Here is a 16647-nt window from a genome sequence, read left to right on the forward strand (position 1 = left end):
ACATACAGAGAGAGACAGTCGGGCTAGAAAGTCCAGACGCCGCCAGCAAGCGAACATCGATGTCAGTTCATTTCAGTTCAGTTCAATCTCGCGGCAAGTACGAGGTGATCACGTGATTCAGTCTGATTTTAAGCTTAAATAATGGCCTGAAATATTTCGCGTGGAAAACTTGCCAACCGTTTGACTTTTGCAGCAGATCTATCTATTGACATTCCACCTCTGAAGGTCGGGGACTTAGCAAAGGCCAGCGGACAAAGCGAAGACAGACAGAATGGCAGATACAGCTCCGCAAGGACTCTTGGTCACTGCTGGCAAGGTTCACGTCCCGTTCAAGACGGAGCTATTGAACACCCTGGCCTCCCCGAGATTCAGTACAAAGCCTCCTCATCTGGTAGGTATCCTCGCTACGAGGAAAGAAGATGCGAGGACATACGCGGAGGTAGGTTTGAAACATCTTCAGAGCATGATATTGTGCTGAGACTCATTCGTTCCCAGTTCACGAAACGCTCGTGTGAGCAGGTTGGAATCACTTTTGAGCTTCGACTCGTTGGTGAAGCTAGGGAAGGAATGGACCACGGAGGTGTCGGTATAGATGTGGAGGAGGCTATCCTGGAGGTCAGCTGGCTCCTTCCTTCCTAGATTGGTCCCAGCTGACGACTTTCAGGCCAACAACGACCGGGAAGTGGACGGGATCATGGTCTACTACCCCATCTACGGTGGTCGACAAGTAGGTTGACTCTCATCTACAGTCTCGCGAATGCTCCAGTATTGACCCGTCGAATCAGGATCAATACCTCCAATCCGTCCTCTCGCCTCTCAAAGACGTTGAAGGTTTGAATCATCAATTCCTGTTCAACCTGTATCACAAGTGAGTTTCATCCGGTTCTGAAACCTTTGGCGAGGCTCAATCGCCCATCAAGTATCCGTTTCATACATCCCTTGACCCTCCGAGCGCCATCCTCCGCCTCCACATTACCCCTGGCATCTCCTGCAAGTGGCATTGAGCGAGCTCCAGAAGGTACTGTCAAGTCAGTTCTGCCATGCACACCTCTTGCAATTGTCAAAGTGCTGGAACATATCGGGGTATACAACCGGATGTTAGAATACGGTGATAGGGCTCGTGGCAAAGTCATCACTGTGATCAATCGGTGAGCTCATGCCTTCATGCTACCTGTTCCAAAGCTGACGTAGCTCCAGTTCCGAAGTTGTCGGGAGACCGCTAGCTGCTTTACTGGCGAATGACGGGGCGCGAGTGCTCTCCGTGGATATTGATTGTGAGCTTCCCCCATCTCGATGAAAGGTCTCAGCTGACTCTATCACCATCAAGCCATTGTGGAATTCTCAAAACGCCCGTCTTCATCTACCCAATCTTCTCAGTTCAATGCTCATCATATAGTCTCAACTCTGCCTGATGATTTCAAACTTGCGAATGCGCTGGCGATTTCGGACGTGGTCATTTCTGCTGTCCCAGTGCAATCCTACAAGGTTCCAACGAAAGATTTGAAGGATGGATGCATCTGCGTCAATGTGGCTGGAGAGAAGAACTTCGAAAAGGATGTCAGGGAACGGGTGAGTACAATGCATATCAACTCACTTGGCCAAAGGCTGAGGTGCCAGGCATCCATCTACGTGCCCAGTGTGGGTGTCATGACGATTGCCATGCTGCAGCGCAACCTGTGAGTCTGTCAAAGTGGCTTCTCTATGCTGATACTGGTATAGGTTACGACTATGCGAGTACCAGGACGAGGCTAAAAGGCTTGGAGCTTGATCGAGCGTTGAGAAAGTATTTCCTTTTTGGTGTAGAATTCATCCCATAGATGGCCCTGCTTCGCTTTCTGGACGACCTGCTGCGTTGAATTTGACTTCAATTCTTTGACATTCAGCATCTATCTATCATCAGGCTACGTCCACCGCCGACTGTGCTCGCTGCTGCCGTCCTGCCGCTCCGTCTGTCATTATCCATCCGTCAAAGTAAAGCGATTTCGGGTGGGGAAGGGTATGTGATAAGAATGATCGTGTGTATGAGAATTTTAGACACGGGGAGTGCCGAGAATAGTGAGAGAGGCAAAGATTTCGTAGAAAGAATAAGGTCATGTCTTGCGGTCATCAAGGATTCAAATCGCATCTGAACGCTTAAAGAGTCTTTTCGTCTGTAAAGCTTGTGTCAGCTGGGAGCTGTATTTTTTCGCTGTCAGCTGAACTCACGCTCAAAGCTCGAAGGAGCAGTAGTTCCGGCCATGTTGAATCCCTCAGCAGGCTTGTTGAAAGGGTTGCTGCTGCCTTGAGTCCGAGTCTTGACGTTGCCGACGATGGGTCGGAGAACGTTGGTGTAGAGGATCTCGGCACCTCGAGTAGCGGGGAGCATGACTAGGACAGGAGTGAGTTGATGCTTCAACTGACCAAGCAAGACCGACACTCACGCCAGATGGTGAACAAAGTCTTGAAAACGAACCACATTGGGATCCAGTAAAGGATAGCTCGGAGACCCATAGATTCAGCGAGGTTGAGGGATCCAAAGACGGTCTGAGATGAGACATAAGCATATAGACCTGGATGTGACGCGTCTCACGCACCCAGTAAGTGAGCCATTGCTTGTCATCGTTGGTGCTGGGGCTCTCAATAGCCTGAACCGAGAGATAGGCGGGGAGAGCCCATCCAATCAAGTTTGAAACGGGTTGAGCCAAGCCAAACATGTTGAAGAAGATGAGGACGACGGCACTGGAGATGATGAGTGAGCTCGATTGGATCACGATGAATATGGATGCGCTCACGATGCACCAAGAGACAAGACACCGTAAGCCTTTGGAACCTTGGTCTTGGCTTCCAAATCCCTCATGATGGGGTACTTGTTTAACTGACCGTGACGTCAGTACTGGGTTGTGTGACGGAGAAGACGGTGATCAAAGATCATGTCATAAAGGTATGGGGCTGCCGACTCACCTCAGCATCGAGTGAGTTGACTTGACCCGAGAGGAATTTGTTGGCCTGTTGGGTGTAAGGATGGTTGAGGAAGTTCTGCTTGATTTGTTGGCCTTGCGCGGACATCTGAGGCGAGGGCTTGTCAGCGAGTCACGGCGAGGAGGTAGAATGGTCTGGTGAAGCCTGCAGGCGGGGGTCTGGAGATCCATACACGCAGGATACGAATATCTCCTTTGGCCTGTCTATAGCCTTGAATGGCTGACTTCGCCCCCGCGCCCCCATGAATCCGCGGTGCAAGCAATCATTCACACGACCATGGGAAAAAGGCATTCGTCCCCAGAAGCAGCCGAGATCCAGTACAGGACAAGCTGACCACAAGGCTTCGAATACTACTCACTGTGATGAGATTTTGCTTCTGAGTAGAGCTGCAGGTGGTCTGAGATGTTCAAGCAAGTGGGATGAGTTGCAAAGTGTGAGGAATGGATGGTAAACGGATCACCCACCCATTGTCGTATCTTCTCTTTCTTTCTCTCTCTTTCTCTTTCTTCTTTCAATTTCGTCATTTGAATCCACGTCTGCGCGTTGAAATCATACGTAGTCGTGTAAAGTGCCACATGTGACGTTGAGTATCCCATGGCTGATGAAAACGCCGAAACGCCGTCTGATTTCCCGGAGATGTACTCAATCTCCATCCTGCCAGCTTACGTTATCCCCCCCAATTAAGCGCCTCTGTGCCAATGGGCCATTAAGAGAATAATCTTGGCCTGACAGGGCGTGGATGAGAGTGTTGACAACTCATAAGGAAATCCCCTCATGACTGTTTACGAGGTCCACACATAATCGCCTCTAGCTGCTGCTAAGCTCACATAGAGACTGGTCAGACTATCATCATTATTGCCAAAAGGGCACTCTCGAGCCCCATAAGTCCGATCTCACCAGCTATTCTTAAATCACAGCTCTCATTGTCGATCATTTCAAAACGCGTCAGATATTATATTCGGCGCAGCTTGGGTTGGTGGATTCGGTGCCCTTTTAGTCCTCTTATTTCAGTGCTGGACACTGTTGGCCTTGCACGTATAGACGTGCGCCCTCATATTCTGTCCCTATGATCCCCGGTTCACCCCGACCCAAACCTCTTGGATCATATGGCGCGCCAATAGGTCTAGGTCATCCACCTATCCATCGGGGAGGAGGAAGGAGATCAGGTCTGAAGAGTCGTGCGACTCAATTGTTAGCTTTGAGATTCGGCTGGGTGGTATTGGTCGTGTGGTTCGAGGTGAGTGACCTCCATTTCTCGAGTCAGAGCGGTGACTCACCTCATCTACAGATTGGCGAAGTGAGCCTCATTGCCAGATCATTTCATCAGATTGGACTGACCCTAAGCTGCTTCTAAGTTCTTCCATTCCCTATCGACGTGCAAATTCCCCGACTCCCAACTAAGTCCCTCTCGTCGATCGCGGTCGAGCAACGCTCTGAACCCTCTTCCTACCCATATCGTCCTCCTCGCCGATCCTCATGTCCCACATCCTCGATTGTCTTATCATCCCGACAGCAGAAGATGGGTGAACAGATTTCGGCAGGCTCTGGATGAGCTGTTCATGAGGAAGAGCTGGAACGTCGTGATGCGTCTGGGCAGGGTAGACGGAGTTATCGTCCTGGGTGATATGTTGGATTGGGGCAGAGGGAACATGTCGGATCAGGAGTGAATTGAAATTCCTCTTTCGTCACAGCACAAGACTGATGCACTCGCTCAGATACGAGGAATACGTCAAGCTGTACAGATCCATTTTCACGCTCCCTCCCGATACACCAATGTACTTCATTCCAGGGAATCACGATATTCCACTCGGTCCAGGGAACAAGCTATTCTCCACCTCTGCCCGCGAACGATATGCCAAATACTTTTCGCCCCCCAATTCCATCCTGGAAGTGGCCAATCACACGTTGATCCTCCTCGACGCTGTAGGCTTGGTAGAGGAGGATTATAGACGGTATGCTGCGGAAATGCAGTTTGGCGAATGGGATGGCGTCGAAGGCGGAGTCATCGAGTTTGTCAAAACGTTAGGCGAGAGTAAGTCTGCCAAAGGTGCACGGATGTGTGCATTGTGACTCATTTACCTCCTCAGCGCCCCCCATTGGACCCAAGATACTCTTGTCTCATATTCCCCTCGCCCGACCGGAGAAAGCCAGCTGTGGACCTTTGAGAGAACACGGACGCATAGCCAAAGGAGCTGGACCTGGGTACCAGAACTTGCTAGGTAGGGAAACATCTCAATTCTTGCTAGAGGAACTGCAGCCGAGTCTGGTATTGAGGTGAGCGGCGCTTCATTCATATTCTCGCCACTCACACCCTGTCCTAGTGGTGACGACCATGATTACTGCGACTTTACCCACCAGCCTTTTGGTATCCGAGAAGTGACTGTTAAATCTTTCTCCTCTACCTCTGGAATCCGCCGTCCGGGGTTTCAGGTCCTGTCCCTGATCCCGCCTTCTCCCTCCAGCCCATATACCGAGCAAGTAACCATTGCCGATCGGCCATGTTTCCTCCCGGATCAAGGTGGTGTTTATGGCCGCGTCTACCTTCCCCTCGCCATTTTGACGGTTTGTTATCTGATAGGATCGAATTTTTGGGCAGCTTGGGAGAGGTGGAATGCCAGCGGACACACCGTCTATGGTGACCTCAAGGCCAGATTGAGCCCGGCCTTGATGAGTTCAGATCAACTCCAATCTCAACAATTATCTCGACGTGTATCTGACAGGCCGAGCCCGCTCGCGCTGTCAAGGCGATCGTCCCGAGACGCAGGCCTTCCTCCTGCTTACGGTTCTCCAAATCAACGTGGATCCTTCTCACGTTCTGCGCCGGTGTCCCCGTCTTCTTCGCCTCGCCTCACGCCTCGATTTCACGGTCATACACGGGATGATGACGAGGAGAGTTCAATCTACGATGTTTCTGGGAGTGGGACCTTGTCCAGATCGCCATCTTATGGTCAAGCTCGTTTCCCTTCTGACCCGTACCTCACCCCAGCGCTCAGCTCCAATGGATTCACAGCCGAGCCATCATCCTACTTCTTACCTTTACCAGACGAATCCAGCGGCAGACCCAACGGCGTAGGATTAGGTCTCTCCCCTTCCCTTTATCCCCTATCTCCAGCGTTCAGTCACACACCAACTGAAAGGAGATCGATCAAACGATCGTCCTCCGCCAACTTTTCAATCTATCCTTCGTCCAAAGCCCCCATTAGCCAATTATCAAGATTGATACCGTCTGCGTTCGACATTTCCGCGGCAGCAAAGGCCAAAGAAAAGTCAGTCTTGGGATACATGGTTGACAGTCTACCCCTTGGATCAGGGTTCAGTCCTCGCCGTGGGGACAAGCTAGGAGCGGTCAAGGGCTTTGTCAAAGTCGCTATCAAGTCTCGGACAGGTTTGATCGGTAAAAGCTTGAACGAGGTCTTGGCCGTTGCTTGGCCTACGGCGTTGGTTTGGCTGATTGTCAATGTCTTATTCTTTTTGGGGTAGATCGGGACCGTAGACGATCATATGGGTAGATAGATCAAAAGGACATTAGAGCTCACATGACATGTCTTTACATGATCATAATGCAATGCATTTTTGCGCGGACGTTTGTCGAGAGTTTCAGAAACGAGACTGATGGAGTGTCAGTCATAGAGATCAGGCCCGTCTCTGGTCAGTTTAGAGCCAGCGTGAGTTGCGCTCTAACGTACATACATGCCAGATACGCCGCAATCCATCCCGCGAGCTCAATAAGCGCAGGACCAAGGTGATCGCTATCCTCTCTTGAACTGCCCTCCTTGCTGTATGCCCAGCTTTTTCCGTTCGTAAAACGCATCGACTCGACTCGCTCCCATATTGATAATTCTCACACATCCATCCCTGTCCTTCTCGAGCCGTGTACATTCCGTACAGTAGTAGGCGTCGGATATAGCTGTGACATGGTCTGTCAGCATAGATAACCAATTCAAGTCTATGATTCAACTCACCAGGTGATGAACAGATGATACATTTCCCAGCGGCGGTTCCGACTAAGTCAACTATATCAGTATCTTTGTAGAAATAAATCGACAGTTCACAGGCACTTACAAGAGCACTCATCGCATATATGGACCAGTGTCATTGGACGAACGTACGAATCGCACACGGGGCTAGACAGAGCATCAGTATCGTTGCCCGAATATGTTTACAATGCACTGGGATCCGCACCATTTGCCATCGCATTTCTCGCACATTCGACCGATTGCTGGACAAGTCGTCAGCATGGACATCTAGTCTCAGAGAAGACATTGAACCCTTTCCTGGCTGTATCACTCACCTACACCTGGTTGACGGCGGCACATGAGCAAATCTGAAGCAGGACGTCAGCTTTGCGAGTGTAAACGTAGAGTATCTCGCTCACCGGGGTGATGTTTGGACTGAGTGTAGCACGTCAGCGTCTGGCAAGGCACAAGGAAGGGCGGTCTCAGAACTCACCATGGTATGTTGATGCGAAGAAGCGCTGAGCTACGCAGTTTGCTCACAAGCAAGATTGACTCAAACGAGACAATAACTAAAGGACTTCGACCCGGTTCTTTTGAATTCATCGTCGATTGATTTTCCTGCTTAGTCAGCATCATTAACGAGACGCGAGCGACACACCTAACCGGAATGCTAGAATACGCTCGGTCCCATCGTCCACAGCTTGAGCTTGAAGAGTGAGCTTGTCACTGAGGAGCAGGATTCTAAACCATCTATCTGCAGGTCCGTATCACACGTCTTCAGCACCTGTACGCCATGTCGCGCTTTGCGGGAAGATCTCTGGACAGGATATGGTTCTATTTCTTCGTGGTATGTGTCAAGAGCGAATCACTCGACAGACAAGGACAGAAGCTGACCAAATGATCAGATGCACATCGTAAGCACAGTGCTTTCAAAAGTATGCAAGACACGAACTGACTGCTTCTGTCGCTTCAGCCGATTTCCCTAGCTGTCGACTTTCAAGCTCTCTATCCTCCCAGCTGGATAGTCAATACACCACTGCCGGCATTCATCAAATGGTATATGGGTTGGTCTAGAGATCCAGTGATATTAGGAGCGTTGGGCGGTTCTCCACTTTGGCATTGGATGAAAGCCTTCTTTTGGCTCGAGGCGGTGTTCCAGCTCCCATGTTGGATCTTGGGTGCCTGGGGAATGTGGACGAGTAAGTGCTCGGCATGAGGGGATACCTCGGAACACTTTGCTGACCCTACTTGGTGTAGATGACAAGCGCGTATACCGTGAGCTTGGAGATGTTGTAGACTGATACCATGTAGCGTGACTAATCATGTGCTCCACGCAGCCCTACTCCTAGCTTATGGCGCATCCACCGCGACGACCCTCCTCCCGACTCTGCAAGCTCTGTTCACGGTCCCTTCGACTCCGCCACTCTCAACGTTGGAGCTCGCCAACCTTTTGGGATGCTATGTCCCATATCTTCTCATACCGCTTGGCATTGCGATGGACATGTCCATTAGGCTCCATCGCATCATTGCGCACTCTCAGGCGAGAAAAGCAATCTGATGGAGTGGAGGAGCAGCTCCAATGCAAAAGTGATATGATACAGGATGTGGAAACCTATGACACTGACATGATTGTCCGAGCCGTCAACGTCAATACGCCAATTGAGATCAAGATAGGAAAGACGATAGCTAATGGCGAAGTATTGCCACCCTTCATGATCGAAGTGTCGAGGTTGGTCGGGCGAAGGCTCTGAGGAGTCGACGGTCTAGCTCGGCGATAAGGTGTTCGATCGAGTTCAGCATGTCGAGGCGCACGCTTCTTCGCCTCTGGCCATTTGATGTCGTCTGCGAATTCGATGACCAAAGAAGGCACGGTCATTTCTACACTAGCGACTCCGCCAAAGAAGTCCGTCACTAGTATTTCTGCCGGTGGGACATCGGATAATTCGGTCGAGATTCCAGGATTGGAGAGCATCTTGACAGGATCATAGTCGTCGAACTGGCAGTATCAGCTGTGTACAGACAAATGTTCACTCACTAGATCCTGCAGAGTCTGCTTTGAAGTCTTGTTGATCGTTTCTAGATAATTCAAAACGTGATGGGTATACGCGTCAATCACAGCGCAGCCAATCTCCATGTCGTTATGATGCTGCGAGTCAAGTCAGCTCATCCAGGTGTCAAGTCCAGCCTCATCGACGATCACCCACCGAATATGAGTTCTCTCCAATCTGAGAACAAGCCGTGGAAATGACATTGGGAGAGTAAATCTTTGAGTACATGGTCGCTGCCTGACATGTATCCGTCATGAACAACAACTTGTTGAATCGTTTCTTCTCAGACATTTGTTCAATAGCATCCGCTACGTCAAATGCAGAGATCTCCTCGTTGTCTTGAAACTTTAGGAATTCCACACCACCATGTCCAGTCATGTAGATGAAGACGTTGGAACTCGAGTCAGAGAGCAGTCGTTTGGATCGAGGTGTATGATCAGGATGTCGGCCTGAAAGGTCACATCACTGAGCCTTTCGCTCACACAACTTTGGCCCTGAACCAGCTCACCCGTCAACAATCTGAGAAACGACTCTACCGTCACCTCGTATCCTCTGTAATCCACTTCAATCCCTTCTCCATAGAGGTCTAAATGTCTTCCCGCATTTGCATACACTTTCCCAGGTAATGGATTCCTAGGATTACAAGCGACATCGTCCGCAAGCATGAGAATGATGTTGGAATCAGGTATACCTAGACGCTTGATCGTCCTGTACATTGCGAGCGTATTGGCCATGTGCTACCAGGTTGATTTTTAGCGAGAGGCCAATCGCAGATACGCAGAGGGCATGGAAGGAAAGGAAGATAGGGGGGGTCTCATCCTGCTCACTCTATAATTGAACCAGTATCTCGAGGTGTCAACCAAGATGGCCCAATTGTTCGTATGCTTGCCAACATCTCCGTTATGAACCGCGGTCACGGTCTTCTGGGCGGACGCGAAGGTAGCCAGTGAAGCCACCGCGCTGAGCAGCAAGCTGTACAGTAGCAACTTCATGTGCCAGCGTGCGACTGTGTCGCCCTTCGGATACAGCTCTATTGACTTATTCGCTCATGTCTCGACTAATCTCTCAGACTCTGGGGGGCAAATGAGGATGAATAGGCAAGTGGACAATCACTCGTAATGGACGATATTTATATTCGGCGACAAAGTCAATTCTCGCATTTCATCATCTGACCTCGCTCTGCCTTTCTGTTCTCGCTTCTATCTTGTTCAGCCACAGAACCGCAACCTAGGCTTTGATATCAACGAACCTCCTGGTATTGCTACAGATTTTACCATGTCCGACCTTGAGAACGAGCTGCTCGACTTGGCGGAAGATGACCCACATCGTCGCTCGAAAAAGAGAGCGCAAGGCTCTGGGCCAAAAACCAAAGCTTAGTGAGTGTAGTCGGGACTCGGAGGAGGAGAGAGAGGTTCAGTGACCTCTTCTGGGCTATGATGAGACGAAAATCTCAGCTGATCACGATGTAGCGTCGAGGACTCTGACGAAGAGGACGAGGAAGGCGAAGAAGAGATGGAGGATATGGATATGGACCTAGAAAGTGAAGAAGAGGAGGATGAACCCAGAGCTGCACCTGCTAGTCGATCTGTCCCTGCACCTCGAGGAGCTGGAGCTTCATCTTCGTCGCGCGCAGGACATCGGACAGGTGATACTTCGGGAGGCAGGAACCCATATCCTCTGGAAGGCAAATACATTGACGAAGATGATAGAGACCAGTGGGTCACCTCACCTCTACCTCTGCCCAAGATTGGGACTGCTAGCTGATTCTTCTCAAACTCGTCATCAGACTCGAAGACATGCCTGAGATTGAACGTGAAGAGATTCTGGCCGCTCGACTGGAAGAAATGCAAAAGTACAAAGACTCCATGGCTCTCGACGCCATGTTCCGGTCAGCCGCTGGCGGAGGAGTAGCGGATGATGACGATGACGACGAGGGACCCAGTCGAAAAAAGCGTCAGTGAAGTGCTAGTTATATCCAAGACACGACGCTGATTCTGACTCTCAGGCAAACACACGAGCGTCACGAAAAAGGCTTCAGATGCGATCAAGGATCTAAAAAGTAAACGTAAAGCTCAAGACGAACGAGCCGCGAGACGGGTACGTTGGAACCGATCATTTCACCGTGTGTCAGATAGCTCATTATCGCTCATGGTAGGCCGCTCGACGCGAAGCTCGACCTAGATCTACTTCACCTACTTCGGATACGCATTCCGCGGAAGATGGCGAGATTTCCCACTTTGACAGATCTTACAATGTCGATAGTCCTCGAAAACCAGCCAAAAAAGCTGAGAAGCGAAGCGTGGAAGATACCGATGCTGAACCAGTCTCGTATGTGGAGCTCAACTCTGCTAGGTTGAGCAGGTATGAGATTGTCGACATGTGTTTCAAGGATGGTTTTGAGGATGTCGCAAAGAGTGGGTTGGCAGATTTCATCTCCATCGGGGCGATTGACTTATGATTCTTGTAGGTTCATTTGTCCGAATCATGGCCAATGAGCCGGATGCAGATGGCAGGCCAAAGTACAGGATACACCGAATAGTCGGTAAGTCGATGCAAAGCGATCATGAGAGCCCTCTAATCTCGTATCAGACATCGATGAGAGTGGGAGTCACGGCCAATATACTATAGAGTATCAAGGCAGGAATATTTCAGACAGTCGAGCATTGCTTTGTCAGTATGGCAAAGTCAAACGTCTATTTAGGATTGCCGACGTGTCCAATGGAGACATTATCGAGGTGAGCAGCGACTCTGTGCGAGCCATAAGGGTTCTGTGGTCTAGAGACTTTTTTAGGGTGAATTCAGGCGCATGCGAGATACATGGGACGTGGATGGTGTCAAGCTGCCAAAGCGATCCGAGTTGAAGAAGAAGCATGAAGCGATCAAAGAGTTGAGAGATAGACCAATGACCAATGTGAGTGGATCTTCTTTTCTCTATCTCTCGTGGATCTCTCTGACGCCGCTCGATTCGATTCCAAAGGACGAGATCAATCGCCAAGTGGAAGCTCGGAAAAAGTCGAATATCACTGCACAGCGAAATGCCAGTGTCACCCGAATATCTCAATTGATGGCTTCGAAAGACCTTGCCATCCGTCGAAATGATCACGCAGCAGTCGCAGAGTTGGAATCGCGTATCCGGGCTGAGGGTGGTGATCCGACCAATGGAAAATTGATCAGTGATCCACTAGCTGGAGCTCTCGATGATGGATACGAAGACAAGATTGCAAAGATCAATGAGATGAATAGGAAACGGACAAAAGAAGCCATGGCGGCAGCTCATCTGGCGGGTATCGCCAAGAAGAAGGCCGAAGACGCCATCGTCAAAGCTAGAATGTAAGTTGTGTGAGGAACCTGGTTAAGATCATGCTGATCCTTTCCATTCTCAGATCACAAGCTAGTAGTCTTGCACCGGATCTGGTCACCAAGCCAGTGGCTACTCCGCCATTGTCTGGTTTGAAGAAGGGCGAGACGCCTCAGAAGTACATTGCCAGGACGATCGATTTGGACCTCGGAGACTTTTGAACTATTGGCCAACACTCAAATTTGTAATCATGATATGATCACATGCAAAGATCATTGTATCATCATATAGACTGTGCAGCCCAGCCCGTAAAGTCGTGTCTCGTCAAATCGTTTCAAGGCATCAAAGCATATACTGTAGCTACACACATTGTCTCTCATCATAGCTCCATCCAGCCCCGCCGAGTAGGCACATCCGCACTCGAGATCGTCGTCAGCCCTGTACCTGTACATTGGTTATTGGCCGAAGTAGGTATGCAAGATAAGAATCGACACCATCTGCAAGCAGCATTGGGATCTGTCGTGTCTGAGTGTTCACAGTCATTTAGCAATAGAACCTCGGAGTGACAAAGGACACGGAGACTCACAAAAGTTCTTCGTCGTCAGAACGAAGGCAAGGATGATCAAGACTATCGCCACGACCCTCGCGGACCAGATAATGTACCGATGTCGTTTCGTCTCGCTGATAGAAGGGTATAGCACCGTTCCCGCCAGGATGCCCATGGCGAAGCCCTGGGATGACATCAGCTGACTCTACTGGAAATCAATGAGCTTACGCCCAAGTGTGCCAGTCCATCGACTGCGTATGGGCTGTGGGATGTCAATACCTTTGTGCCAACACTTCCTTCTCACATGTATCCGATCGCAACACCTATGGCAAACTCGATGAAGAGTAAGAACGCCTGCGGGACATTAAACCGATTGTTGTCAAGGCTTCTGTCACACTGCTCACCTTGAGCTTGGGTCGCTCTTCATACTTCCAGTGCATGGCGAGATCCACCACAATGCACCCTTGCTGTGTGACAGAGAGTGAGCGTCTCTGGGCTGAATGTGTGAGCCTGAACTCACGATGGCGAACAATGCACCACTGGCGCCGAGGGAGGGTATACCCGTCCTGACAAAATTGCCTCCAAGTATGAAGCCGTATATTCCCCCTGCAACGTAGACGATGAGGAATGGTACGGTTCCTGTGATATGTGAGTAGAGATTTATGCCTGCTCGTAGTCAGTCTCACCCATTTCACGCTCGATCAGAGACCCAACGATGACTTGACCGAGCATGTTGACCAGGAGGTGGATGATACCAACGTGGAGGAAGATAGGAAGAACGAAACGCCATGATTCTGGTTGAAAGAGTCAGCGATCGCAATGCCCAAGCTCACGATCTGGGGTCTGGCCTCCAAAGCCACCATGTCCACAGATTTCCTCGACGGTACAGCTCGTTGTTGGAGGGCTGGACGAAGTGAGCCACCTTGTCACGGTGAGAAGATGTTGTGCTCACTCGGCTGTATCACTCAAACACGGGAGCTGAAAGTCCGGTGGGATATCCGGGACCAGCTTCATACACCTGAAAGGCGACATAATAAGCGCGTATCCAGCCGGACCGCAAGTCCCACTCACGGCGGGAATCTCGCTCCGATATTGATAAGTACTTCTGGGGTAGGCCCAATCATGTAGTTGAAATTCGGCTTGGTAGCGATAGGTGATCCAGTCAGACTGTTGTTCCTGACCAACTCGTAGATCATCAAGCCCGTCATGATAATAGTGAGGGTGTAGGTCGCTACCGGCCACCGTTGCCCGCCTAGACCTCTTCTCTTTCGTTCGATAGCCTGTTCCAGTGGGAACTTGCCCACTCGTTTTCCAAACAGTGCCAACAGTCTATCCAAGCCAAGGGAGAAGAGTAGGGTCTCGTAGAGCCCACCTGGTTCCTTCCATTGATCTGTGCCTGATGCGTCAAAGGGGACGTATGGCATGGGCGACCCGTCATAGTGTGGAAAATGGACTTTGCGTCCACCCATACCGTCTTCGTACTCTCCCATGGGTCCTGCTCCACGAACCAGTCCTCGCATCTCCAAGTCATCCGCCTTGTTCGTATTGGACAACAACATCGAAGCTGGCCTCTTTGAGTCCGAGCGATAGTACTGGCCTTCCTCATCGATGTAGCTCAAACCACCCATCGAAGGTGCAAAAGACCCCTTGTTCTTGAGGTGGGATGGTGCGCCGGAGAGCGGGACGGTGGTCGGTGCAGGTAGTGTCATATGGTGGACCGAAGAAGCCACCTCAGATCGTTGAGAGGCTGAATCCCAGGGTCCGATAGACATGGATGTCCTTCGATGAATCTGATCGCTGTCTCGGTATGACTCATCGTCGGGGTACCCTTGGTCGCGCCTTTGATCGTAATGAGCGTTCGAATTCAACTCTTCAGTGTAACCTTGAGGGCCAGCGCCATGGTAAGGCCTGGCATTGGGCAGGGCGGACATCTGACCTGACGGTGTGCTTGCTGTATATTCTGGGAAGTGTGTAGACCTAGAGATGGGCAGCGGCGGCCCTGCTGGAAGCGATTGACGATACCCTTCTTTCACCCTTTGCGCAGTGGTGAGACCGTCTGATCGGGGGTGGCTGGAGCTTGAAGGTTCAAGAAGGAGTGTCCCGGAGGACAATGAAGAGGCGTGAGGGTATGATTGATCGTAAGAAGGTTGAGAAGCCGGATCGGATGATGCGGTGGAGGGATAGTGATGGGATGGGATGCCTAGAGGCTGTGCCGTTCCTTGGCCTTGCATCCTGATCAAGGCCACTGTACTGCTGCTGCCGTGTCAGAAGATGACTTCACGGAGTGGGATGAGCGATGGGTTCAGAAGTTTGAGACAAGAGGTGTGTCATGGATGTGAGACAGCGGAGACAAAACGTATTGATGATCCAAGAATTTCGTTTGGGAGCGAGCGATGACGGTAGCCAGGTGACGACAAGGGGCAAAAGAGACACCAAAGGAGGGGGGACACAGGAGAGCGAGCGACTCGACACACAAGAAGAAGAATATCAGTTATTTGAATGACATCCGCGACCACCTATGCTACTTGCAAGTTGCTTGCAGTGATCTGTAATTGTGGATGGGATGGGATGACCATGCGTGCAGCATTCCACAAAGCTGAAACATGGTTTGAAGTAGAGTGTGGCGTTGTGTAGCGACACGTGGCAAAAGTGCCTAACTCATTGGCATAGGCGCGTTCACCAGAGGATCGTTCGAGCACGTCCTGATGATGCATACTGTAGGGCTGTCTTGTGCCGTCTTTACCATCACACACAGTGACATGACATTGTCTTCAGATCGCAAGAGCAGTCGCAAACCACCTCCAGATCTAGACCACTCACGAGCAGGCTCATCGAGCTCCTATCAATCTTCAAAGTCAAAGATGACATCCGATGACGATCGAGCTCTAGCTTTGCTAGACATGGCCATAAATCTCGTCGATAGCGCCTTGGATATCCTGTTCAATCACCTCAAGACGGATGATCAACTACGTAAATCATCTCTCTTGATGCCTGGTGGAACAGTTGGCAAGCACTTTAGACATGCAAGTTTGCCTCCTTCTTCCTTTGACTTGTCCCACTCGCCTGTCCGCCCATGCTAACCTTTTGCCCTCAGGTCATCGAGACGTACCGAGCATTCCTGGCACCTCTTCATCCTCGATCTACTACTCTACCTTTGGGGAAACTAGTGATAAACTATGATGCCTTCTTACCGTCCACGCGTCGGCCACTCGCTCGATCTTTGCCTGCATGTAGGGACGCCATGTCATCTGTCCGAGATGATCTAGTCGCATGGGGCAACCGCTGTCGAGAGGGAAGCACAAGGTCCACAGGGTCATCATCCAACTCGTCTCGTCGGTCTACACGCTCAGGGTCGGAGAAGTCTCGCGAGGGGGTAGATAGCACACCATCGACATCTGGACTGGCGAAGGAGATGTCGATCCCAGTCGAGCTCATTGCCATCACGCCCACCAAGGAGGTCCTTTCATCTAGTATCGGGCGGGAATTATGGTTCTGCTCCCTGCATGCCATTCATCACTTTTCAATGCTGAGGACCATCGCCGTGCACGAGCTGGTGAGTGTTAGTGGTTCCAAGGGAGATCACCAAGCTGACCGAGCGACAGGGCCTCGACCTACCCGTAGAATTCGGCACGGCACCTTCAACATTATTGTGAGCATACCATATTTGCTCGCTCTCGAAGCTCATCCCGGCGATCAGATATCGAGGTAAAGGCTGGCAGCTGCCTGACGAACGCAAGATCAAGGTCGTCAAAGCCAAGCTATGAAACCTGGTATATCCAGACAACCAGAGCCGAGCACAAAGTGGGCACCTAGCGTCTCTGACGCCGTTGCTCGTTCCTT

General features: G+C 50.7%; 9 protein-coding genes across 9 annotated transcripts; 5 read left to right on the forward strand and 4 right to left on the reverse strand.

Annotated features, from left to right (window-relative positions):
- The first annotated feature begins 177 nt into the window (after positions 1-177).
- BD324DRAFT_304217 (methylenetetrahydrofolate dehydrogenase) lies at positions 178-2199 on the forward strand. Its single transcript, XM_022012436.1, has 9 exons — positions 178-439; positions 496-615; positions 665-727; positions 786-868; positions 921-1148; positions 1198-1274; positions 1328-1569; positions 1618-1676; positions 1720-2199. The coding sequence occupies exons 1-9, from the start codon at positions 272-274 to the stop codon at positions 1766-1768; spliced, it is 1089 nt and encodes a 362-aa protein (XP_021872878.1). The 5' UTR covers positions 178-271; the 3' UTR covers positions 1769-2199.
- On the reverse strand, positions 1909-3204 carry BD324DRAFT_304222 (membrane organization and biogenesis-related protein). Its single transcript, XM_022012437.1, has 5 exons — positions 2941-3204; positions 2772-2854; positions 2574-2718; positions 2421-2523; positions 1909-2367 (listed from the first exon to the last, which is right to left on the reverse strand). The coding sequence occupies exons 1-5, from the start codon at positions 3043-3045 to the stop codon at positions 2192-2194; spliced, it is 612 nt and encodes a 203-aa protein (XP_021872879.1). The 5' UTR covers positions 3046-3204; the 3' UTR covers positions 1909-2191.
- Positions 3205-3687: 483 nt separating this feature from the next.
- Positions 3688-6739, forward strand: BD324DRAFT_304430 (Metallo-dependent phosphatase-like protein). The gene is made up of 6 exons (XM_022012438.1): positions 3688-4195; positions 4247-4255; positions 4314-4621; positions 4674-4990; positions 5046-5232; positions 5280-6739. The coding sequence occupies exons 1-6, from the start codon at positions 4025-4027 to the stop codon at positions 6436-6438; spliced, it is 2151 nt and encodes a 716-aa protein (XP_021872880.1). The 5' UTR covers positions 3688-4024; the 3' UTR covers positions 6439-6739.
- Positions 6366-7272, reverse strand: BD324DRAFT_618235 (PHF5-like protein). Its single transcript, XM_022015004.1, has 6 exons — positions 7141-7272; positions 7021-7082; positions 6921-6962; positions 6645-6865; positions 6495-6567; positions 6366-6405 (listed from the first exon to the last, which is right to left on the reverse strand). Exons 1-4 carry the CDS (start codon positions 7200-7202, stop codon positions 6708-6710), a joined length of 324 nt encoding a protein of 107 aa, XP_021872881.1. The 5' UTR covers positions 7203-7272; the 3' UTR covers positions 6366-6405; positions 6495-6567; positions 6645-6707.
- Positions 7273-7707: 435 nt separating this feature from the next.
- On the forward strand, positions 7708-8472 carry BD324DRAFT_649114 (transmembrane protein 6/97; the record flags this gene model as incomplete). Its single annotated transcript, XM_022017939.1, has 5 exons — positions 7708-7761; positions 7820-7828; positions 7888-8113; positions 8172-8189; positions 8252-8472. The coding sequence occupies 5 exons, from the start codon at positions 7708-7710 to the stop codon at positions 8470-8472; spliced, it is 528 nt and encodes a 175-aa protein (XP_021872882.1).
- A 54-nt stretch (positions 8473-8526) lies between these two features.
- Positions 8527-9954, reverse strand: BD324DRAFT_577299 (peptidase C13 family-domain-containing protein; the record flags this gene model as incomplete). The annotated part of the gene is made up of 5 exons (XM_022013250.1): positions 8527-8910; positions 8950-9060; positions 9119-9411; positions 9471-9699; positions 9790-9954. 5 exons carry the CDS (start codon positions 9952-9954, stop codon positions 8527-8529), a joined length of 1182 nt encoding a protein of 393 aa, XP_021872883.1.
- Positions 9955-10124: 170 nt separating this feature from the next.
- BD324DRAFT_618258 (hypothetical protein) lies at positions 10125-12533 on the forward strand. Its single transcript, XM_022015005.1, has 9 exons — positions 10125-10677; positions 10749-10915; positions 10968-11059; positions 11118-11376; positions 11430-11504; positions 11552-11697; positions 11754-11873; positions 11940-12292; positions 12346-12533. The coding sequence occupies exons 1-9, from the start codon at positions 10475-10477 to the stop codon at positions 12479-12481; spliced, it is 1551 nt and encodes a 516-aa protein (XP_021872884.1). The 5' UTR covers positions 10125-10474; the 3' UTR covers positions 12482-12533.
- On the reverse strand, positions 12534-15472 carry BD324DRAFT_618264 (hypothetical protein). The gene is made up of 10 exons (XM_022015006.1): positions 13879-15472; positions 13760-13825; positions 13641-13711; positions 13494-13601; positions 13328-13446; positions 13212-13274; positions 13112-13161; positions 13036-13069; positions 12847-12991; positions 12534-12785 (listed from the first exon to the last, which is right to left on the reverse strand). The coding sequence occupies exons 1-10, from the start codon at positions 15036-15038 to the stop codon at positions 12640-12642; spliced, it is 1962 nt and encodes a 653-aa protein (XP_021872885.1). The 5' UTR covers positions 15039-15472; the 3' UTR covers positions 12534-12639.
- A 47-nt stretch (positions 15473-15519) lies between these two features.
- On the forward strand, positions 15520-16645 carry BD324DRAFT_618270 (hypothetical protein). The gene is made up of 4 exons (XM_022015007.1): positions 15520-15830; positions 15902-16360; positions 16410-16456; positions 16505-16645. The coding sequence occupies exons 1-4, from the start codon at positions 15567-15569 to the stop codon at positions 16569-16571; spliced, it is 837 nt and encodes a 278-aa protein (XP_021872886.1). The 5' UTR covers positions 15520-15566; the 3' UTR covers positions 16572-16645.
- Positions 16646-16647: the final 2 nt, after the last annotated feature.

Source organism: Kockovaella imperatae, assembly GCF_002102565.1.
Source record: "Kockovaella imperatae strain NRRL Y-17943 chromosome Unknown BD324scaffold_3, whole genome shotgun sequence".
Taxonomy (NCBI): domain Eukaryota; kingdom Fungi; phylum Basidiomycota; class Tremellomycetes; order Tremellales; family Cuniculitremaceae; genus Kockovaella; species Kockovaella imperatae.